Source organism: Cavia porcellus, unplaced genomic scaffold (genome assembly GCF_034190915.1).
Source record: "Cavia porcellus strain 051 isolate PalLab524CR breed Dunkin Hartley unplaced genomic scaffold, mCavPor4.1 scaffold_25, whole genome shotgun sequence".
Taxonomy (NCBI): Eukaryota; Metazoa; Chordata; class Mammalia; order Rodentia; family Caviidae; genus Cavia; species Cavia porcellus.
In genome coordinates, this window is record NW_026947508.1 from 7,565,965 (window position 1) to 7,590,475 (window position 24,511).

General features: G+C 48.3%; 1 protein-coding gene across 8 annotated transcripts in view; it reads left to right on the forward strand.

Annotated features, from left to right (window-relative positions):
- The window catches only part of Vps13d (vacuolar protein sorting 13 homolog D), a 243,841-nt gene that overhangs the window by 173,743 nt on the left and 45,587 nt on the right, over positions 1-24,511 (forward strand). For all 8 annotated transcript variants that reach the window (XM_063235530.1, XM_063235536.1, XM_063235533.1 and 5 more), the window contains one exon: positions 23,066-23,198. In XM_063235530.1, coding sequence (XP_063091600.1) covers positions 23,066-23,198 — 133 coding nt within the window. The remainder of the gene's footprint in view (positions 1-23,065; positions 23,199-24,511) is intronic.

The following is a 24,511-nucleotide window of genomic DNA, read 5'->3' on the forward strand; positions in this document are numbered from 1 at the left end:
CTTATTTCTCTGTAAAAGATAAAATATAACAGTGAACTAGACAGATGTGCGTGTGTGCATGCATGTAAGAGTTCAGGAAGAAGCCTTGCTTTTGTGATAGTTCACGTGGCCACTTAACCTTGAACCTCTGCCTTCCATGGGTGCATCTTGCATTCCTCCTGAGCGATGCCTCAAGCTAAGCTCTTCTTAGCTTAGCCTGGAAAAGTCAGCTCTGCCTTCCTTCATTTGAATCCTTAACAGCCTCTGATAAGTCTGCAGCAACTCTTAGGGTAGCAGAGTGGGGCGAGAGTGCTGCCGGCTGCTGTGAGCGCGCTCAGATATGGTGGAGACGGCAGTGAGGCTCTCACTGCTAACTGCAATCACAAGGGCAGCTTTAAAATTCAGCTGGCTGCAGACCCCTCCACCCTTCTGTGGTGTTCCCAGGACCTTCTCACTGAGTTACATTATCAGCCCTCTTTAAATTAAGTTAAATTAAACAAATTTTTTGAGACAAGTCCTCATAAAGTCACTGAAGTGCCCAGGCTGGGCTGAAACTTGCACCCTCCCGTCTCAGCCTCCCAGAGTGCTGGAATTACAGGTGTGCACCAGCTGCTACCTGCTTTTGTCCTTTAGAAGCGAGGGGTCACGAAGTCATAGGGTCAGAGCCCTGCCACCGTGGGCATTTGTGCAGTGTTCTTTATACGGTGCTTCGTCTGTTTGTGCGCCTGTCTCCCACACTAGACTGCGGACAAGGGACTAAGTCATGGTCCCTTAGTTGTTTTAACCCCGAGCACTGCGCGGTCTGTGGAGAGCCCGCAAGGCTTTACCGTTCCCCAGCCGCCCTTTTTTGTGCAAAGGTTGACTCACCTGCGAGGGGAGGAAGAGGGCTCCTTTGAAGCACCCAGTGTCACTCGTCTTTCAACGGGATCTCATCCAGCCAGGAAACTCCGCGAAATTCATCTCCCCTGAAAGCGAAGCAAGGAGCCCTGCATAGTGAGGTCCAGAGGGCAGCTGGGGACATGAAGTGGGGGTGAAACGTGGATAGCTGTCTTTGATGCTAAAATTAGCGTAGCTTTGTGGGTTAGGGTGAAGTTTAAGGAGATTCTGTAAGTGTTTGTGTTGGTCTGTTTGTTGTTATAACCCTTGTCATTGGTTCCTTCTCATCTGTATAAAGAGAAGAGAAGAGAAGAGAATCCTTAGTACCGATCTAGCTGGGAAGAAATGGCACCTCGCCGTTTACAGCTCTGAAACTACGGTTGTGTTCTCTTCCCTGTGGCCTAGCGAGCCCCAAGGAACTTGAAGGTTTTGTGCTCTGTGATAAAAACACTGTGTCTAAGCCACATGCCTTGCGACTCCTCCTTGGCAAAGGAACTCCCCGTGCTGCTTCTGGCCACTGCAGACAGAGTGACTTCCAGGCCCATCCCGAAGGGAAGGGCAGTTCGCACAGTCCTGACAGTTGTCCCTGTGCTGGGCCCTGGAACCTCCCGCGGGACCTGGAGTGCCAGGCCAGGCCTCACCCAAGGTGGTCATTGTCAGGGACTCCTGCCCACACTGTCCACCTCCAGGAAGTGCTGGAGACCTTTCACATTTTCTCTTTTTCCTTAAGCTGGGACACTGCCAACACGGCAGACCAAATGGTGACTGAGTCTTGACCGCTCTGCAGGCCAGATGAACCTGGGCCCTGGTTGTACCAGGTCTATCTTTGGCGTCCTTCTCTAGATTCAGACCTTGAAGCCCCAGGGAGCCCCTCTACAGCCGACAGTGTTTTGTCAGAGCAAGATTGCAAAGAGTTAACACTTCTGCTTTTTCGGAAAGTTATCTGTGAAGAGTATTAGTTGTTTAATAAAGCGTGCCTGCCCTCCGGATGAACCCGCCAGTGACTCTGCAGCTGGGGTCATTCCAAGTTCACGCGGTGGACTTTTGACTGCCTTCTGTGTCTGTGAAAACAGTCGGCAGCTCCTGCGGGGATCATTCATTGAGGCCTGTAACACAAAACTATTGCCAATGGGCACCTGCTGGGGCGGCTTCCCAGGAGGGCTGGGAGGGGAGATACCAAACTCCTCAGGCATCTGCGCAGATAAGGGCTGCAAGGGCTCGAGGGATCCTGCTACCCAGGCTGCCTGAGACCCGCTGCGGCCAGCAGCCCTGGCCGTGTCAGGATGTGTTAGGGAGGCTGCCCGCAAAGCGCTGAGCTAATTAAAGGCCTGTGACAGAGAGGAGAAAGGGTGCTTGTGTGCGTGTTTGCGTCTGGGATGGGGGAGGAGAGGAGGGAGAAAGAGGTTGCAGTGCATTCCCCAAATTTCCAGCACATTCTTTATTCCTCAGAACAGAAGAAAACAAAGAGCCTGAGCATTTGCTTATTTCTAATCTTAAATTGTCATTCGTTCTGCCAGAGCGTATATCGGTTTTAACTGCTATTCTTAATGGCTCTTTCTATGAGATTCTATATACCATCAAAGCCCAATTTTGCCACATTTTGCCCTGGAAACGTCCTGTTCTTGAGATCAGCTGCTTGAATTTTATACATTTCCTCAACTTTGACACATGTAAGCGATAGGTACTCACACAGGCTGTGTCTGAGGTGTCTGTTTTACGTGGAAAGCCCACCTGCCTGCCAGCTCTAGAGGATGTTGCTGGGAGAACTGCGGAACTTTCTGTGGGATGTGTGTGCTTGAGTCTTAGCTGCTGAGACAGCTTGGTGCTGTGGTCTGAAACGTCCAAGCATGCACTTTCTGGGAGACACGGGGTGGCTGGAGCACAAGCCTCCGTCTTCGAGGTGCACACACTTGGGAAGAGTTGATTTACCTTACTCTTTTATTTATTTCCTGGTGCAGTCACTGCATCCCCAGCAAGCAGTACACTACTTTATCTATAGGCGTAGGTTACTGGTGGATGTGTGGTGTTTTCTTAATCTGCCTGTTAATGATACATTTTTTGAAAGCAGTTTTGTTCTCACACAAGCCTACCCCTTTTTTATATCCCTCTGATACATTTCACATAAATTTGTCTGTGTGCAGTGCAACATTTGTACTAATCTCGTTACTAATCTCATATTCTTGAGCTACATGGTAACAGTCCTAGGAAATTCCGATCAAAAGCCGACAGCCTGCTTCCTTCATCCTGGACGTGGTGTGTCTGGCTTTGTATGTGTACCCCGCCCCCATAGGGAGTGACAACAATGTTAATTTTGTATTTCCTTGGCGTTTATTTCCCATACTTTGTTGCCAAAGTTCCTCAGGCAGCCTGTCCACTGCTAGGAAACTGTAGGCGCAGTGAGTGTGGAATGTTAGATGCGATATACTTTTACTGTGTGTTTATATGTTAATTGCATTTATGTTTGTCCTTGAGCATTGCTGTATAGAAAACATAGGACACACACTGTACTTCTTACACCACTGAAATGAATTTTGAGCTTAACTTAGTACCTAAAGGGGTACTTTAAAAGTGATAGTAGCTGGGCTAGGAATTTGAGCTATAATTACATTAAAAGGCACCTTATACACACACACCCCACCCTGTGTATAGCGTGTGTGGTGCCCTGAGTTGAATCCCAAAGGGCACCACCAGTACCCCCCGCCCCCAACACAAAGTACTAGCTAAGTTTACGGATTGCTCTGCCCTGTGCCGAGTAGTATTCTAAGTCTCCACACAGACCGAGCTGTTTACTCCTCCTAATGGTCTACTGAAGTGCTATTTACAAACAGGGACACTGAGGCTCAGAGGAGTCCCTGGTTGGGAAGAAAGCTGGGCCAAAAAGTTAGACTGTGTTCAGAGTGCATATTCTTAGCTCTAGTGCAAGAGCTATGCTCTACCTAGGAGGCTTCATTCCTGGCCTCCTCTCCAGCAGGATTTAACTACCGAAGCCTATATTCTTGAGTGGGTACAGAGAATTTGAGTCACAGTTAGAGTCATTTCCTGTAGTGCCCTCTTGTATAATTAGCTCTTTTGTAGATGCTGCACTATCTGGGCCAAAGTATGCAGCCACAAGTCAGGAAACAGCATTAACTTGGTCTGAGATACTGGGGGAGGGCATTTTAACTTCATTCCAGCTGCCTAAATATAGATTTGTGTAAAAGGTATAACCTCCTGTTAACATATCTATTAATAGTATGTGTCCAACTAGTTCCCAACTGTATGTGGACAGCTGGAAATGTCAGCCTCTGTGCTAGGCACTGGGGAGGTGACTGAATAAAAACGATGTCTCCCTCCCTTAGGCTCTCGAGCAGCAGGGGAGAAGGTTGTGTCCGCAGTGCTTGCAGGGAAATGGTCCAGGGGCCAGGTTGAAGTCTTCAGAGGCTTCAGTGGGGCCCCTAAAGAAGGAGCAGACTTCTGAGTCAGGGCCAGGAAGGCTTGGCCAGAGAGGAACCCAGGGCTGGATCGTGAGGTCCAAGGAGATGCTCGCCATGAGGCTGGGAGGAGGCACCTAGGAGGGAGTGCGAGGGGTGAAGCCACAGGGCTTGGGCAAGAGGCTCAGTGGCACAGAGCTCGGCAGTGGTCACTCCGCCACTGTCCTCAGGGGAGGACTGGCCCACAGCTCACACTGCCCCCCTCTCCCGGTAAGTGAGCTGAGTGGGTCACTCTTGAGCTCAGTGTTATTTTGGTGACTATGTTCAGCATATAGACAGTGTTAACAGTTGGCCTTCATAGGAGTTTTTGTGTGTGCGGGCATAAAGAGTTACACCTTTTGCAGAGAAAGCCAAGATAAACAAAAACTGCCAGCCTCCCACACTCTGGGGGAAGGGGGAGGCCTGACTCACTCTTTATGTAATTGTAATTAGTGCTAAAATCAAACCAAACCATGGCTTGTTTGTTTTAGGCTGACTGCACCAATCTGTCCATTGCTCAGTTACAGACTCCTTAGTATCGGTCTGAGTATCTTCATCTGGATGCATAGAAAGCCTCCCTCCCCAGAGCTTGGAGCTCAGGAGCCCAGGGGCCTCGGTAAAGGAAGGGGGAGTCTTTGCACCTCCACTGAGGCACTGGGCTCCAGGAAAGAAGGTTGCAGGCTCTGTTTTTGCCACACTGCTCTGCATAATTTGGTGCTCAGTAAGTGAAGTGTTTGCCACTGATCCCCAAACCATTTTCTGGGAGTTGTCTCAAGCCATCTGACCAGCTATTAAACTGTTTGGCCATTCGTTTTTCACATTCTTAACTTTGAGAGGAGAGAGCACATTATGCAAAGGAATGATTTCATGGCTTTTGCTCCCAACTTTTTCCCTCCCATCCATTCCAATCAGTAGATTATTCTCTGTAAATCCTTCCTTTCTTGATTCCACTCAAGACATCTAACAGTGTCCAAGTTTCGGTATGGAATTTTAGTACTTTTTCATGCATGGATTAAGAGGGGACATTTATGTTTATCTTGAGGCAAAATGGACTGCTGTTTTTCTGCACACATTTAGGCTGAGGCCAGGCAGGTTTCCTGTTGACTTCTTGGAATCTTTGAGCCTTTATGTTCTCCCAGCACTGAAGACCATCGTGCTGGATGGCATCTGTCCAGCTCTTGGGTGGGGAGCTGGGCTGGGCCCTTTAACCCCGAGTTGAACTTAGGTTGGGCAGCCTGGTGTACCCAGTAAAGGAAGGGCACCTTGTGCAAACCCAGCAGAGTGTCTATCAGGATGATACTTATCCTGGCTTGCTTGGCACACCTTGCGTGTCTACCCTGTCACCACAACCTTGAAAATTTGTGGCTGGCCACGGTACCCAGCACTTGGTGGACTGAGTCGCTGTTAGAGGGCTTAGAGAAATTTGCATGCACTGTGGACCCATTGTTTGTGGCCATGTGTGATGCGCCTGCCTCTGAGGGAGCAGGGGACTTTGGGAGATGGTTGAGTCTTACAGGCAGAGCCCTTTTAGAGACCCCTGCTGGGTATAGTTGCTTACACCTGTAATCCCAGAACTCTAGGAGGCTGAGGCAGGAGGATCATAAAATCACAGCCCAGCCTAGACTGCTTAGGGACCTAGCAAGACCCCATCTCAAAAAAGCAAAAAGGGTTGGGATGTAGCTTAGGCCCTGGGCTCAATCCCCAGTACAGGGGCTGGGGAAAAGGGGGCAGTGTGGGGAGAGAGCCCTGAGAGCACACTCGCCCCTGCCTGCATGTGGGGTTCTATTAAAAGGTGGCCCAGTCCCTCCCAGGGCCCTGAATCTGCTCTGTTACTGGGCTTGGAGAAATTTGCATTTCTGCTCTTGGGCTCAGACTTACAGCCTCAGAACTGTGAGGATTAATGCTTACTAATTATAAGCCACCCAGTTAATGGCATTTTGTTGTCACAGTACAAATAAACAAGGCCACACATAACACAGGATGCTATTTCTTTAAAAAATTTTATTTAGATTTTGGTTTTCCCCTTACCTGTCTGTGGGAGCTGTACCTCGTGCTCGTTGACTGTGTGAACCTCAATGTCTCGCTCATGCCCTGCGAGCCCCGATGCCAGAAGTCCCAGGATTTGAGGAAAGTCAGCCAGCATCAGTCTCAGGCTGTGCACATAACGAAGCCAGCTGCTTGGTGTATCCTCACCTGAGGGTTCTCTCCGCAAATACCCTCGCTGTAGTGCGGCCAGATACTCTGCTTTGGATGCCTGCAGTCTGAACTAGAACTGAAAACCTGAAATGTAAAGAACCTATGCAGTGTGATGGATTCCTGTGTGCCAGGTGAAATTAGAGGTACTTCATACCATTTCCCCCCAGTGCTGGGGATAAAATCCAACGCTTTGCTCATGTTAGGCACCAAACTACACCCCCCATCCTTGTCAGTCTTTGAGACAGGGTCTCGCTGTTGCCCAGGCTGGCCTCAATCTTAGGATCCTCTTACCTCAGCCTCCCAAGTGACTGCAGCTACAGGCTACTGTGCCTGGCCACCTTTCTCTTTCTTCTTCTTTACTTACTTACTTACTTACTTTCTTTCTTTCTTAATCAATTCTGCATTCTCCCATAAATTGCTCAGATACCTTGGAGTTGTCCTTGGCACATTTTTGTTGTACCGCAGGTCCAGTCCATCAGCAAATCCATTGGCTATACCAAAAATCTGGGCATAGCTAAAGACATGGCATTTGAAAAAGAGCATACCTGTTTGAAATACAGACTTTTATGTTCAGATGATGGAACAGTCTTTTGGGTTCATTCTGGAACTTATGAGGGAGACCCACACCTGTCACTTGCAGCCTTGGAATAAAACCACTGTCACTCCTCAAGCTGACACTCTCCTGTGCATACCCGGTCCTGGCCCAGGCCTGACCCTGGAATAAAGCTGCAGTGGTGGAGAAGATGGATGTCCTTCCTTTGAACTAAAGAGTTTCTGTCAGTGAGTCTCTAGGATGTGTGTGTGTTTAAAAGGAGCTACTGGAATCTCAGCTGGGCGTGAAAGCACACACCTGTAATCCCTGAGACAGGAGGGTCCTATTATAAGTTTGAGACCAGGATGGACAACCAGTAAGAGCCCACCTCAGAATAAAAGAGGCTAGGGAGACACAGCTCAGCAGCACAGCGTTCCCTAGGGTGCCTGAAGCGTGAGCTGTCCCTCTACCGCCTCCCCGGACGAGGAACAGTCTCCCGATTTTATTTGCTTGTCTCATTCTTTGAAGTTCTAATGTTCATTTTAAATCAGCCTTGCTGTTTTCTCTTGCCAGCTTAGGAAGTCTGTGACACTTTTCTCAAGATTTAAAAACACCCAAGCCAGAGGCTGTTGTTTTGCTGTCTCTGACCCCGAGGTAGGCTGCAGCTGTGGGTGTGCCCTGTCTCCCCGGGGTGCTCCCTCTGCAGTTGCAGCCCAAGGAGCAGCACACAGGGCGCTCCTGCTGATGAGCAGGGCGCACAGTGGTCTGATGCCAGCGGTCACCAAATACGTTCCCTGGGTCTTTAGTCACACAGAGGCACAGGATTGGGGACACCTGTCAGGATTTGGTCCCCACCTTCCTAAGGGTGTGCGCCTTCGGCGGAGATGAGAATGGGTAAGGAAAAGGAGGCATTGTTCAGCCATCGGAGTAGAAACAGCAGAGCTGGAGCACAGGGGGAGGCAGGCTACAGTCTTTCTAAGATTGGGGAGAGTGGACTGTAGCATAACCCGGAGAGGAGGAAGAGGCCAGAAAGGCTGAAGAAACGAGAAGACAGCCGGCTCTTACAGAAGACGGACAGGCACAAGGCAGCGCTTTTATTCCGTGTGAGATGGAGGCAGGAAACGGGTGGAAGAAAATCGGGGGGCAGACTAGGGCTGAAGAGCCGAGAAGGCAGGCAGAGCAGCCCCCGCGCACTCTGCCCTGCGGCCGGGCAGTAAAGCTGCGTACAGGGCCTCGCGTGCAGAGCAGCCTGCCTGGAGTCAGTGGGACACAGATTGAAAGGCAGGCCAGGCAGCAGGGGCCACCATGCCAGTCAGACCACCCGCAGAGGCGGTGCAGGGCCAGCTGACTGGTGGCTTTGTGTGTGGGGCACGAAGGAAAAGCAGCCCTGGCTGCAGGTGCCGTGGGGTGGGCATGGTCCAGTTCATCTGCTCCAGCCGTTATGGTCACCTTGGGTAACCGGGGCCTTGTGGAACCTTCCCTGGGCTTCTGAGACCAAGCAGTGCCTTTTATCTGTTGTTCTCTGCTCAAGTGATGAGCAGTCATGTGTGAGCTATTATATTGGTCATCTAGAGATAAAAATCTACATTGAAAGAATTATTGAAATTTAAGACTTTGGTACCACCTGAGTTTAATTTTTAATGTAATAAGCCGTATCCTTACACATTTTAGAGGCAGATCTCCAAATCGGCACGCTTGGAGAGAAATCTGATGTGAGCCACATCTGTAATTTAAAATTTTCTTACCACCTTACAAAAAGAAAGAGTGATGAAGTTACTTTTAATGTTTTCATTTAGGCCATACAGTATACTCAGAATATTATTCCAGTATCTAGTCAATACGTAAAAATGATGGCGATGTTTTGCGTTCTTATTCTCACCATTGTTTAATTCTGGCGCATATTTCCGCCTTGGCAGATCTTGGTCTGTGCTGAGTGTGAAGGAGCTGCCGTGGCGCCTGCTCGGCTTGCCGGCCAGCACGGTGGCACACCACGAGGGGAAGCTGAAGTGCGCACGTTTGTGTTTGTGCTTGAGCAGAGTGTTTCCAGTCTCGGGTGTCTTGATCATTGGAGTAGGTGAGCTGTACATCGCCCTAGTGCATTTTAGTCACTGTCTCTGTCTTTTGCGGATCGATTTATTTCCAGCACTTGCCTTGATTTTAATGCACAAGGAAGGCGTTGGATAAAGAACTTCTACCCAGTTTGGTGTCGTCACCTTCATGGCAGCGAGAAGCTTTCTGTATGTTCCCCTGAGACTATCACTAATAGCCATTTCTTTATTTTTTAATAAGTAGCAAATTGCTGTTATTTTCCCCTTAGGTTATGTGTTTCTTTCATCTTTTTTCTTTCTGCCTACTTGGCAATATTCAGAAACATTCTATGATGTTTCGTAGTTGAAAATAGAGGAAAAATTTGTGCGAAGCTTGTTTTTAAAATAAATTCTGTTTTTAGTGGCATGCTTATAAAACAGACATTGTAAGTATTTCCTCAGTCGTAGGCTGTTCTATGGTTTACATGCAGTATAAAGAAGAAGGAATGCACGCGGTGACCTAGTTAGTCCTCCCCCTGACGGTAGACTGTCTGGACTGGTGTTTTCGGCTGTTATTTTGGTGGAGTAGCCCACGTTTGCAGTGCGGTGAGTACATTCGTCCCGGGAAGCTGATGCCTGGCACATCTCACTTTTTGTACGTCCCTTCCTCTCCACCAGTGCTTCGGAGCCCATGTGCTCACATCCCTTCCTGCACCACATTCCTGGGGTGATTACTGCCCTAATACTGTGCTAACCGGGTCTTCCTTTCCGTACAGAATTTTGCCATGTTTATGTTTCACTGAACAATACATTTCTAGTTTTGCACATTTTTAACTTACACAAGTCCTACTCAGTATGACCTTTTGTGATTTTTTTTTTAGATTTATTTATGATAATATATATAGATGTAGCTCATTCATTTTCACTGCTATTATTTTGTTATAAGAAAGTATCACAATTTATGTGTTTCATTGTTAAACATTGGACTGTCTAGAGTTTGCCTAGCATGAACCGATGCTGCTACAAACATACTGATCATGTTTTGTGGCACATATATGTGGAGTCCCTCACAGAAGACCAGAACTTCTTGGTCGCAGAGTATGTGTTGCATCTTAACCGTCTTCTCTTTTCTGTTCCGTTCTTTTTTCTCCCCATCCCCTTCATCTTTCCCTTGCTTCCCAGACAGTTCCGATCCCGTTTTAACTCTCCGCCTACATCTGCCCTTTCGTATCTTCTTTGCTGTTGGTAAATGTATCTCATCTGCCGCATTTATTCTTTCTTTTATAGCTGTTCTTCCATCTGGGTTATTTTCCTTTTGCCAAAGAACTTCTTTTGACTGATGTTCTAGCAGTGGATCTTCTTTTAAAAAATCTTTATCTCACATGTGTTTTTGAAAGACATATTTACTGCTAGAATTCTAGGTGGCAAACTGACTTGAATGCTTTAATGATACAGGTCCATGTTGTTTTATCTTTTCTCTTGAAGTAGCTGTGTTATCATTTGAAGGTAATGTAACTTTTTTCCTTTGACTGCACTTAAGATTTATTCTCTCACTTTAGCTTTTAATCTCAGTGTATTTCAGTATAGACTTTTCTGCTTCCAATTTGTAGAACTGCTTAAATTTGTAGCTCGATGTCTTTTGACAGTTTTGGAAAGCTCCTGGCCAGCACCACTGAGGATGTTGCTTCTGCTTCTTTCTCTCTTTTCGTTCAGTGACTCCACTTACATGGAAGTTAGATCCTTGCTGAGTTTGATTTTGGGGTTTTGGGTGTTTTGTTTTGTTTTATTTTTGACAAGATTTTGCTGTGTAGTTCAGGCTGATCTTGAACTTAGTATGTAGCCCGGACTGGCCTTGACTTTGTGTGAGCTGCTTGCCTCAGGCTGCGGAGCGCTGGGATTACATGTCTGGCTTGGACTTTTTTTTCTGTATTCTGAATGCTTTTCATCCTCTTCTATATTTTCACCAAAACTGTTTATTTGTTTGTTTTTAATGCTTTAATCTGGCTATTTTCTGCTACTTTCCCCCCACTTGACCAGTCTTCTTTGGTGCTCTGTCTACCCTACTACCTACCTATTAAAATCTTACTTTTTTAGTTTTCTGGGAAAATGCTTTATTTTTTAATACTTTTAAGATAGCAGTCATGACCTTGGTGAGTGATTTTGCCTGTTTTCTTAGCTTTCGGTCCCTTAGAACTATTTCCTTACAGTATTTGGTAACTTTATTGCATGTTGGACATTATCATAGTTAGTTTTCTCGTTGCTGGAACAAAATACACACCCTGTGGATAAAAGAGGAAAGGTTTCTTTAGCTCACAGTTTGTAGAGGTTTCAGTCCATAATTGGTTGGCTCCAAGGCAGAGTGGCACATGACAGAGGAGCAACATTCACTGATGGCAGAATACAGCAGAAGCAGCCAGAAAGAAAAGGGAGAGAGAGAGAGGACAAGCCTCTGTCTGACCTGTGTTGTATATGCAGGGTTCCTGCCGTGGAGCAGATCCCAGCACCTTTAGTCCCAGCACTGAACCATGATTAAATCACAAACCCTAGATTCAGCTACCTCTGAAAAAGTTCCATCTAAAAGTACATGAGGCTTTAGGGGAACATCTGTACAAGCCGTAACAGACATTGTATAAGAAAAAATTTAGAGCTTCTGCCAGTATAATATGTAAGTGATAATAATTTCACAGAGGTTCAGGGATGCGTTAAACCTGAAGTGAAGGGTCCCGAGGTGGGGTTCTGTTTCTTGGTGATGACTAGAAAGGTTGGAAGACTTGACATAAGCAAGGTGGAGAATCTGTCAGTCTTCGCTCCTGAAACTGGAAGAGAGGCTATAACGAAGAATCAGCTATGCAGATTTCCCAGCACCATTCTTTAAAGAGGCTGTTTTTCTTCCAGTGAATGTGTTTAACCCCTTTGTCAAACATAATGTGGCTGAGTGTGTTTGAAGTTGTTCCTGCATCTTCTAACATGTTCCATTGATCCTCAGCTCTATTTTTCTGCCAGTGTCATGCTGTTTTTATCACAGCAGCTTTGTAGTATAATCTCAAATCAGGAAGTATGCCCCCTGCCTGGTCTTTGTTGCTGAGATTTGTTTTTGCTATTCTAGGTTTCTTCTGGTACCAATCCATGTTTCTTACCATGCATTAAACTAAAATCGAAATGGATCAAAGATCTCAATATTAAAACATAAACATTAAATCTGCTGGAAGAGAGAATAGGCAGAACTCTTTTTTTGTTTGTTTGTTTGGTTTTTTTTTTTTTTTTTTTTTGGTCTTTTTCCTGGTACCAGGGATTGAACTCACGACTGCCTACTTGCAAGGCAGGCACTTATGCCGCTGAGCTAAATCCCCAGCCCCAGGCAGAACTCTTAAAGACATAGGTGTACACAGAGATTTCATGGACCAAATCCTGATTACACAGGAAATAATACAAAGACCCACTAACTAGGATCTCATCCTATTAAAAAGCTTTTGCACAACAACAACAAAAAAATCACCAACAGAGTGCAAAGACAGTCCACAAAGGAGGAAAATTTTATTCACTTGTCCCTCAGACAAAGGACTAGCATCTGGAACATGTAAAGAATTGAAAGAAAAAAAATCAGACCTTCCAAATTTAAAGACCCAATCCAAAAATGGGCTCTGAGATGGATATGCATTTCTCAGAGGAAGAATTACAAACAGCAGATACTATGTGAAAAAGTGTTTAACATCACTGGTCATCTCTCTCTAGAAAGAATGGCTATCAAGAAGTCAATAAAAAAGCTGGAGGGGCTGTGGGGTAAAGGAACGCTTTCCACTGTTGGTGGGAATGTAGCCTGGTACAACCACTGTGGAAATCAGTGATTCCTCAGAACCCTAGAATTAGAAGTCTCATTTGACACATTTATTCCCCTTCTGGGTATCTTGCTAGAATAATTAAAAACATCATACAACAGTGATCTGTGCACACCCATGTTTATTGACAGCACAGTTTGTAATAGCTAAATCTTGAAAGCAGCCCAAATGCCCATCAACCAATGAATGGATTAAAAAAAAAGTTGTGTAGTTTTTTTTAATATAATGGAGTACTACTCAGCCATATAGAAGGATAAGCGCAACATTTCTGGGTAAATGGATGCACGCTGAGACCGTACTCTTAAGTGGAATAAATCAGAAACAGGTGTGTAAACATCACTTTGGCATGAGAAACTGAAAGAGTAAATAAGGACCAAAATGTACAATAGATATTGTGAAATGGGAAGAAATTGTTTAAAAGAAAAAAGGGATTAAGGAAGGGAAAGGACGAAAGGAAGAAAAGGGAAAACAATAAAATGGAAACAAAACTTTGTGAACAGGGAAGAGGCTGGAAAAAAGAAGAATCAGTATACATCACATATGAGTACAAATTCCCCTGGCGGATGTGATCTTCATTTGTGTCTAAACGTACCAATAAACTTAATTTAAAACAAAAGAATCAGTTCCCTTTAAGCAGGAAGTAGTTGAATCTTTTTAAGAAATGAGGATGAATTAACTATCTTATAACTAAAAAGTATAGTGAGAGCCCCCATTTTCTGGTCTTTCTGGTAAATAAAGTTTTTGTTTTTTAACCCGCAAGGCCTCAGAATCGGCCTCTGTTACCTTTGGCCTGGGACGCTGTTTGGTTAGATGAGTTGTGCTCCCTTCCTCACTCCAGGACTTTCCAGGCCTGCAGTCTGTCGGCCTCTAAAACCCCAGATCTGCAGGCAGTGGGTGGACATGATCCCGGGTGTCCTCTCCTGGTCACCACTGTAGGCTGGCCGGACGAGAGCAGAAGCACCGATGCCTGAACAGCCCTGTGGGAAGCCAGGGGCAGCTTTGCCAGGCTCCACCTGAAAGGTGGGGATGTACATACAGAAAATCATTCACTCATTTGTATTAACTAGGAAGAGCCTTCTCTGGCTTTTCATTTGAGCCTGCGATGCAGCCAGGTCTCAGGAGGGGAGTGAGCACTTGCTTTAGGTACCTTGGATTGGAGACAGCCTCCCGTCCCATCCTGTCCCCCGAAGGATGCGTCTACGGAGCCGTTCTCCCAGGGGCTAAGGACCTGTCCCAGTCGCGTTCTTCCCTCGCGCATCACACTGGCTCGTGGATGCCTTCTCTGGGCCCTGTCCACGGCAGTGATGGGCACCCTGTAGAGCTCTCAGTGCTACAAGCAGCCCCATGTGGCACACGTGCCCTAGGTAGAGCGAGTGTAGCACTGTGTATTTAGCTTTCCAAGAGCAGAGGCTGTACCCGCCCACCCCTCCAGCAAGTCAGCTGCTAGGTGGCGTGTCACTCTTAACGGGTCAGGGTGCTGGGAAGACCAGAGCACTAGCGGAGATGGAGAGAGGAGGAATGAAGGCTGTCCTGACTCCCCGTTGGGTCTTGCCCATTTCCTCCTCCTGTGTTTGAATCATCACATCTCCTGCTGCCACATAAAACAGTCACTTCTTTCTGGCTTTGATTTGCTTGGCCACACCATCCCTGCCCAGGCAAACCTTTGGCCTTTGGTGCTCCATGTCATGTAGTGAAGCCTCCTCCTGTAAGAAGTTTGCGTAGGAAAGCAGACTTCTTGGCCACAGCTTGGCACTCTTTGTTTTTGTTTGTTTGTTTGTTTTTGTTTTCTTTTGTTGAGTTTTTGAGATAGGGTCTCACTATGCAGTTCAGACTGGCCTTGGGCTCAATTTGTAGCCCAGGCAGGTCTGGAACTCGCAGTGATCCTAAGGCAGGCACTCTTGACATCTTTGGCTTGGCCTCCATCTTGGCCTGCATGCTAGCAGCGAAGCCCAGCGTGTGCAGGGTGGGCTCATGAGGGAGGTTCCCCAGACCATCTGTTACTGGTTGGGAAAATAGCGTTGGGGAAAGGAGGCAGCGGCTTGCAGGCTTCTGAGTCTGGAAACAGGGACGGGTCTGCGTCAGGGGTATGGGCCGCCGAAGGAGCCCGACCCCTCCGCCTCAGCCAGAAATGGATGCAATTCAGAGACTTTTTATCATTTGCGCACTGTTTCGGCTGCCTTCTTTCATCGCCTCTGCTGAGAGAGGAAAGATGTATAGGGTCTCCGCAGCATTCAGAAAGGAATTCTGTCAGAGGGCAACAAAATCTGAGTTGGAACCTCTCTAGATACCCTGTAGCAAATGCAGCATTCTTGGGTTGTCCTGAGGACTGAACTAAGTACTGATTTCACAGCAGCCGGTGTGCGGTGAGCACTGTCAGGTGGGGTGTGATTCCTGCAGTCACCCTGAGGGCCTCGGCTGGCAGAGCCTGGCCCTTCCTCATTCTGCTTCTGGGAGCCTCAGACTTCCTTTGTGCAAAGAATCAGCTGGGAGCAGATCTCTTCCTAGAAACCTCATCGAGTTATCTCAGACTCCAGTAGCCTGTGTGACTTTCGCAGCGAGCAGCTCAGCTTCTCCGGTGCCCAGTGCCCAGTGCCCAGTGCCCAGGGCCCAGGGCCTCCAGTTGTTTCGCCGCGACATCACCCACCTCCTTTCTTCCCAGGCTTTTGGCACTCACGAGAATACACTTTGAAATACAAAGTCTCTCTCAAGAATGAGGTCCTTGTGACTGACCTGAGGATAAACCCGTGCTCCTTTTCTATCGAGGAGGGCTCCGTTTCATTTCTGAATTGTTGTATCTTGGGATTCTAGTCTATTTATACTTGACGAGTTTAGTTTTCCTTTGCTGCAGGATGGGCGTAAGGCAATTCCTGTATTTCAGGATGAGACATGCAGGGTTTCTTTAGAAGAAAGGGCAGGATGTGCAGTGTCACAGGCGGCGTGGTGGTGTTTTCTGGGTGCTTTGCAGCTGAGGCCTCGCCGGGTAACTGTGATAGTGCCGTCTTGTGGATAGAGCCCGTCTTCCTGAAGGAGGAGTGTGTTGGGTTCATCGACCAGGGCTGATAGTTGTGGCAGAGGTAGCTTTGGGACTCTGCTTTTCAAAGTTGATGAGCTTTCCTGGAGTGGAAATAATGTATCCACGAAGGTGGGCTTCATTTATGGTGTGACCACCACCAAGGGAGTTTTTTTCCCCGTCGTAATCCATCTCCTGAACTGAGGCACAGGCCATCCATATAGATTGAAAAACCTCATTAGGACAGCAAACCTGGAGCTCTGTCCTGGACCCGGGAGGCTCATTTCCTTCAACCAGCAATGACTGTCTGGAACCCACCTGCCCGCTTCCCTCCGCACGCTTCGAGGGCTTCTCAGCAGTGGACGAGTGGCGCCTGGCAGCCTCCATGCAACTACCAGCCCTGCTGCCAAGTGGCCAAACTGGGCACAATCCATGTGGTGCACAGCCAGCACATATAGCAGTGCATCTTGCCTGCATAATTCTTCCCATTGGCGTAGCAAAAACAAAGGACCTCACTGAGCTCTGACCACTGGACTGATGTTGAAATTCTGTCTTCCTAAGACTGCGTGTATTCTGCTTTTTTCTCTTGCCTCCAGCCATATAGCAACTGCCAGTCCTTTTTAAAGAAAAAGCAAAATCCTATTATGGAAGTGCTTCAAGCCAGTCTGAGCTTTCAGATGAATCTGAAACAGCATCTGAGTTCATAACTGGGTCACAGTTGCAGAGCGGCGAGAGAGAGGCTCTCCGGTTCAGCAGGCGTGCGGCCCGGCCGGTGGGGTCTCAAGGCGTGGCTTCAGACCTTGTGTGCTGAGATAATCTGGTGGCCGTGGATAACTTTGTACCTCCACCGAAAAGGAGTGTCTGGGGCCAGATAAGCGCCTGTCAATGAAGTGGCAACACGGTGCGCATCTGGGGACAGAGCTGCTCTCAGAGACCCAGAGGAGTGAGTGTGGGGGCGGAGGGAGCTATTGAGATCGTTTGCTCATCGGGGTCCCCTATCCTAACTTTTGGCTTTCAGGGCTATGCATCATCCGTAACCGGATAGACTTGTAAGCAGACAACCTGTTCCACTTCCAGGGGATAGAAACGTGCAGGCCAAAAATGCCCCTGCCAACTCCCAACGTGTCCCACCCCTCCCCCCAGGGTAGCCCTCCCCATTTTCCTCACCCGTCACGTTTGGCGGAGGGAGGACTCACTGTTTAGTTTGGCTTCCTCAGTGGCTGGCAGTTAGCGGTTTGGATCACATGTAACTTCCCTGTTCAGAAGCCTCACAGAAGGGCTCTCCAGTGTCAAGAGAAAACTCACGTTAAGAGTGACTTTCAGCTGTGGCTGTTTTCATGGAAGCTAACAGAAGGAAATGGTGGAGACTTCATTTCAAAGCGACTTAACTCTTGAATGATCTGAAGGTTTCCCTGCTATCTCCTAGCAGAATTAAAAATGACTGTGATGTTTAGAGTTCCAAACTGCTTCTGAGAAACTTGCAGACGTCAATGACAAGACAATGTGTCAAGCATCCTGCTTTCATTCCTCCCAGGACCTTCCTTCAGAGCTATCCCGTGGTGTGGACGGGGAGTGGACAGGGAGTGGACGGAGGCTGGTTTCTGGTACAGTGAGGTTCAGGCGAGTGGAGCAGCTTTCACCAGCATGCACAGCGGTTAGAGAGGGACGGGAGCACTGGGCCTCCCGGCCTGGCACATTTGACTCCATCCTGGTGCCTGCATGCTGCTCCTTCACGGCCGGACGCAGCACACACTGGGGTTTCTCCCTGCAGGAGCTCCGCACGGCTGATTGCAGGCGGCGTTCTGTAGCTCTGGAGCTGTGTTGGTAGCTGAGACCTGCAGCTGTACGACCTTGTACTTGGACAAATATAAAACTTTTCCCTCACACTAGAGTCCTGTCTCTTCTCTCTCTTTTCTTGTGAAACGTGGTCACCATCTGCCCTGGTGACAAGGGAGATACTGTCACCAGCAATTACTCAGTGGGACAAGGGTATTGAAAGGAAATTTCCATTAGGTAAATAACCGTGAAAGAAGAACCCCAGAGAAGGGGGAGAAACTGAAGCCCAGGCTCCTGTTACACTGGCCGAATACCTTTGGCATCCCGTGCTTGCAGAGGATCATAAAGGGTCAGGAAAACTGACAGGCTGGAACAGAGGGACACAGTGTGAATTTTTCTCTTAGCATCATTCCAGCATCTACTTGAATTTCAGTTTTATAAAATCAGCCATTCAGAAAGAGGCTCCACACCCGGGCCGATTTGAAGCGTCCCCCTGTGTATGGGCACTGGGATTATTTTTGGAAGGTGGGGTGTCGACATGCACTGTGTGTTCACTGTTCAGGAGAACTGGCGTCTTGAAGCACTTCGGAGGTTTTCACTCCCTTGCCGAAAACATTGCTCTGTAGAAATTAACGACTTTGGACGAGGGCCAGAATTTACAAGCGTGGCGAGTGTTGAAGCTTTCTTCAGCAAGGGAAAGGAAAACGGTCATCCGTGTGGCTCTGTGGCAGGTGTCCTGCAGGACGTTCTGTTCCCTGGTACCTTGCATCTTAGCTAGGATGACATTCACTGAAGTATTTTTGGACCTCTTTGCCCTGTGACATGCGCTGGCCCTCCTTGAACGCCCTTCTGTTTGGAGGTGACCAATTATCCGCACCTTACTCCCGGGTGCCACAGCGTTCCTGTCGCATGGCTCGCTCGGCTCTGACATTTTTCTGGCCCTCTGGATGGCTTCTACCCCTCGGGGGTCGGGGGGGTCCCACACCAGCTGCCAGCAAACCCCTTAGGCTGGTACTATATCCTGGTTAGCAGGTTACCTTGGACTGCTTGGCGCTGCTGTACGAATGACTCCTTGTGCAGGGCCTCACACACATTACCCTGTCCCCACAGCGGCCTTGAAAGTGACATTCTTATCCCTGTTTCAAAGCATGGAAATAGACACTGATAGAAGTTAAGTGACTTCTCCATGTTCTCGCCACCGCCATCACAGTCAGGGTTTAAGCTCGGCTCCCGCGATCTTTCTGCTGCGCCACGTCCACTCCTCCAGAGGGTGGTCCTGAAGGCAGGAGTAGAGACCGTTCCTGGCTTCTCACTCCCGGCCTCTGCCCTGGCACGAAGTCGGGGTTCCATGCACTCTTGGCCGGTCACACTTGCTCGGATCCTGCAGCTTCTATGCCAGGGACTCTGGGATTCGTTTCCCCTTTGTCAGAAAGATCTGAAGTCTGCCCGCAGGCTTCACCTGCCCTAAGACAGTTTGAGAAGTAGGATGAAGAAGGTACTGGAGCGATCAGATCAGTGCAGTGACATTGTAGCTCTTGTGGGTGTCTCTGCTCTGTCTTGTTGCACATTCTCAGAGTTGAGGATGTGGGGAAGAATGCTTCCCAGCCTCAGTGCAGACCAAAGCCAGAAAGCCCCCCATGCAGGACCCTGGCGTCCTGTCCCTCTGTGGCCAGCAGGTGCTCAGGCTGTCTCAGGATGGAACAAGATGGCTCAGATGTACCTCCCCACTGAGATGGAAGGGAGAGGTGGGATTAAGGATGACCAAGTAAGCACCCCATGGTAGAAGAAGGTCACATGCTTTGTGGAGGCCTGGATCTGGTACTAAGAATCCAGTGGACCAAATCCTTGATCTGGTGACCACAAAATGAGTATTATCTGTATAGCTTTTGGTTTATTTCGGTATAATATCTCTTCCCTGTAAGATCTGATTAACCTCTTCCCAGCATGGGTTTGATTGGATCACAGATTCCAACATCTACCCAAATTTTCAGTTCTCAAAACTACATTTTAAGAGTAAAGATCTTGGTAATATTTACCTGTTGATTCCCACATCCTTTACTCAAAGGTATGTTTGACTTATTGGAGTAATTTTTATAGACAGAGATGTGAGAATTCACACAGAAGTCCTACAGTAGTTGAGTTAGATGTGCAGACTCCTACCTGTTGCAGAGGTGGAGCACGTAGCTTGGTGTGGTGGCACGCACCTGTAATGCAGCTCCCCAGGAGGCTGAGGCAGGAGGATCTCAAGTTCAAAGCCAGCCTGGGCTATGTAGTGAGATACCATCTCAAAGAGAATGTGAGGCTCCCGAGAAGCACGTGGATGAATACAGCATTTAGAGGGAAAAGTAATCTCAGAGGTTCTTATCCTGTTCCCCTTGGTGTTCAGTATGGACGTGTGTCCAGAGAACACCAGACACAAAGGGAGTGGACGGAGATGTTGCTGCGAGCCCGCTGCAGCAAGGTGGGCTGGTGGTTCAGCGTGGACAGGTGCTCACTCCCAAGGCTCAGATACCAAACCTGTTTAATTGGCAGGAGGCTTAGAAGGCGAAAGCAGTGTTGGAAACTTGGCTTAGATTATTCTCCCATATTCTCTTGGGAGGAGAAAAGTTTTGTGACATGTTACCTTCTTCCTAGCAGCTGCCTGAAGCGGGCGAAAGGGACCTTAACTTAAGCTTTCTTCTCAGGAAAGGAAGCGATACCTTGGGAAGAGTAGGGAAGCTTTGTGAGCAGCCCAGTGCCCCCGGCTCTTCAGAGGGGTGGGTAGCACCTGGACTGGGGGACACGTGTCACCCGCACAGTTCACATAATCATGACCTCGCTGCCTCTTGGCTATCAGGAGACACATTTTTGTCTCAACCCCAAGTGAAGAACACTGACACCTTCCAGAGTTCCAGAACACAACAGGGACTCTTTCTGACCCTCCCTAAAACAAGGGTCACATTTCCCTCTCTGGGTTCCATAGGGCTTGCGGTTCAAGTTCTGAGTCCATGTTGCTGGCTGCTTCAGAGATGCGGATGTTATTTAAATGAAACTGTCAGCTCCTTAAGAATACGGTGGAGAATATGAGTGCTGGCACTCGTGTGTTTATACCTACAGCTGTCTTGGGCCCAGGGTCAGAACTCACACATCCTCCTGTGGTCCTGGATCACACACTGTCAGGGATAGAAAGGACTGGGGAAATCAGAAAGTCCAGCAGCCTAGCTTTATAGGTAGTACCACTCCAAAAACTCACTTTGAAAATTAGTCTTTCTCTACTGGAAAAAGAGGGAATTCTAAAACTGTTAATCTCCGGTAGTACTGACCACATTTCAAAACCATAAGAGGCTTTCTTCAAATAGGCAGGACATTTGGCTTTGGACAAGTAGCTGAGTAATAACATCAGTGGTAGATACCAGCACCGAGCCCTCCAGCCCCAGGACAGACCAGGCACCATCACCAGGCTCCAGAACAGAGGGAGGCCCAGAGGTGGGGTGGGGTGTGGGGTGGCGCTGGGTCACGTAGCCCCCACACTGGTCCAGAGAAAACTGCAGTCAGGTGCCCAAGCTCAGGGCCTTCTCTGTACCGTGGAACCTCTCAGATGGGGTCTCTGACTAAAGCCCTTACTCAATGGTCCACATAGGAGGCTTTGCCACGTCCTGCTGTGCCTCCCCTTGTGCTAAAGAAATTATAAAATTATTTTTTATGAACTTTAATTCCCTTATTAGACATGGAGTGATGGGGAGATAAGGCAAAAAAGCAAACACAACGATAGGGATTGCATTTCCACTAAGGTCAGTGTGTCATCTCTGGCCTCAGTCAGCGAGCGTTTGTACAGAGCGAGAGGGACAAGTGTCCCGCAGCTCGCTCCGGGAGCGGCTGCTCTAATGGCATTGCTGCTGCTTCCTGTGGTTGCTGCTCCCTGTGCAGAGCTCACCTGTCACTCGTGTCAGGAAGCCTCAGGACTGATGGTTTCCAAGGCAGATCTGATCTGTTACACACCCAGGAGGAGTGTGACCCGGACTCCAGGGGGCTGCCCAGTGCCCTGCCTTCTCCAGGCAGGCTGAGTCTTTCCATTGAGCTTTCTATCTAAATCACATTCCTGTGAGTTTTCTAAAAGGTGAGTCCTGGGTCATTGGCACTTAGACCACTTGTTTTGGTAGATCCTTCCTGAGAAGGTTAATTATATATTTGATATCCTTCCCTTTTTATGCCTGAATGATGAGGATAAGTACCCTGTGGTTTATTAACTGTCACTTTAAACCTTTTCAAATTGCCTTGTGACAAAACAGAGTTTTATGTCCTTTTTATCCAGCTTTGATGGATGAGACAGCTTTTCTGGTTAAAGTATGCCAGGATAAATAAAATCCTACTCTGATTTGTATTTGTGGTGGAGGGTGGGTTTGCATTTGAAGTCATGGGTTCAAGTGTGGGGACCTAACCCATCAGTCTTTCCATCTGCCTCCTCTTGTCCTTTTGACAAATGGGACTTGGCACTTGATAGGCGCCTGATAATTGCTAAATGAATGAAAGAAGGCATCTTGTGAGGGAGGTGATAGCTCCAATTTCTTTTTCCCTCCCAGTGCTGGGGGTTGAGCCCAGGACCTCTGCTGTTGACCTGTAACCTTAGTGACCTCTCCAGAAATTTTGGTACTAAACCCTAAAGCAATAATCTAACATGTTTCCTGCTTTGAATCTGATTCTTAGAGCAAAGGGCTCGTGTCCACACCATCACAGCTTCCAGATCTCACCTGTCCTCCCCCGAGGCCCTTTTGGTGTGCCTTTAATTTTTCAGTGAATTTGCAGGAGTACTGGTTAAGTTTCCTTCATCTGAAATGCTTGGGACCGGAAGTCTTGGATTTTGGGTTTTTCTGGCGTGGGAGGGGTACTTGTGTGTGTACACTGAGCTATCCACTGCTAGAAGCCAAGTCAAAATAGGAAATTGGTTTGTGTCTCATATAGTCCCCAGAACACAGACCTGAAGTAATTTCATGCAGCCCTTTCAGTGCTCCTGCCTTTCCAGCTGCAGCTCCTCACTTGAGGCCATGTATGCAGTTTTCTACCTGCAGTGTCTTAGCAGTACTCAAAAGTCTCATTCTGGAATGTTTTGGGTTTAAAATTTCTAGATTAAGAATGCTCAGCCTTTGTCGTGGAAAATAAATGTCATTAGGGAATTTTAGCAGTCACTCTGCAAACCTTGTTGTACCATTGTCAACCACCCGCAACTTGTGTCTGTCCACTGCCTAAGAGCCACGCTGCGGGGCAGACGAGTACACAGTTCAGCACTCGGTGTCTCTGCTACCTGCCACTTACCAAACCCTAGTCAGGACCAAGAGAAGGATTTGTTTGAATCAGCAAAACTAGTTCTGAGGCTGTAAAATTCTCTTTTTGTTTTTAATCCACTCCAGTTTGCAGGGACATTGTCAGATGGCTTGGGGAAGACAATGGACAATCGCCACCAATCGGAGCGGGAGTACATCAGGTACCACGCAGCTACCAGCGGGGAGCACCTGGTGGCCGGCATCCACGGCCTGGCTCATGGTGAGTCCTGAGTCTGGGGTCGGGGGAGAGTGGCTCCCCACTGCTCATCCTCGAAGGGGCTATGTCCCACCTGAAGGGAAGGTGACCAAAGCAAGCCCCAGCGGCAGCGCTCCAGGCCGCGTCCGCTGGATCCTCCCGGCAGTGGAACAGAGACAGCGTGTGCCAGGCGCAATGTGGTTCCTCCCCGCCGGCCTCCCTGCAGCTCTCGTTTAGCAAACAGTCAGGGGCTGCTGCTTCGAGGCATGCTTTCTGCTGACCTGTTGTTCCCTTCCGAGGAAGTGGGACTGTGAAGCTGGCTGTCAGGTGTGTGTCCCAGTAGGTCCAGGTGTCCTGAGTCCTGTAACTGACACACTCACCAGCGTGACAGATATCTGTGTGCAGAAGCGGGAGGTGATAGCACAGAGGTGCTGTCTCAAAATTGAATTTTAACCCTAAATTCTGACTCATCTGTGTGCCTTGGGAAGCGTGGCCAAGCCCAGCCAGTTTCCCCCAGTCGCACAGCACTTGAGCCACACACAGCTGTGCGCTGTGCCTTGCACGCCCATGAGGCCCCTGCCCACTCCCAGTCCTCTGCCCTCTCCTCCTCTGCCTCGCTGCCCTGCCTATCAGAGTCCCACCCAACTCAAGTGACACTCACAGGCTAGAAGTAAAATTTAGCTGAGTTAATCTGCGTCTAAACTTTAAAAGTCGGCAGTGGGATAATCCTTTGGGATTGAAGGTGCAGCCTTCTTTATTAACTGTGATGGTAGTACTGTGACTGTCGGAGGTCCGCACTGGCACGCGGGAGTGCGTTGCCTTCTACTCGCCAGTGTGCAGCCTGCGTCTTTGGGCTGCAGGGGGAGAACATGGCTGTCCTCGCATTTTAGATGAACTTACCCAGCTGCTGAGAAAGTGGGTGATCTGTTCACGGTTGCAAAGTCACTTCTAGCCGAGGATCATTCCAAGAATATGCTCAGCTGCAGCCGGAGCGGCTTGGGCCGGTCTAGGTCCCAGATCCAGTGGATACAAAGAGGCCCTTTGAGCTCAGGCTAAGAGGAAAGCAGTAACCTGCGATGACAGTGTTCCTCCTGGATGAAGAGGCCTTAAAAGACGATGAAGTCAGGTGCGGCAGTGCATGCCCACAGTCCAGTGCTCTAGGTGGGAGGCTGAGGCAGGATCATACACTTAAGTACAGTCTGAGCAGTTTAACCACTTAGTGAAACTCTTTCTTAAAATAAAGGGACTGGGGATGTGTATAGATCATTGTAGCGTGAAAGCCCTGGTTCCACTCCCAGTACTTCAAAATAAACAGGCAAACAACAGAGTCCGTTTAA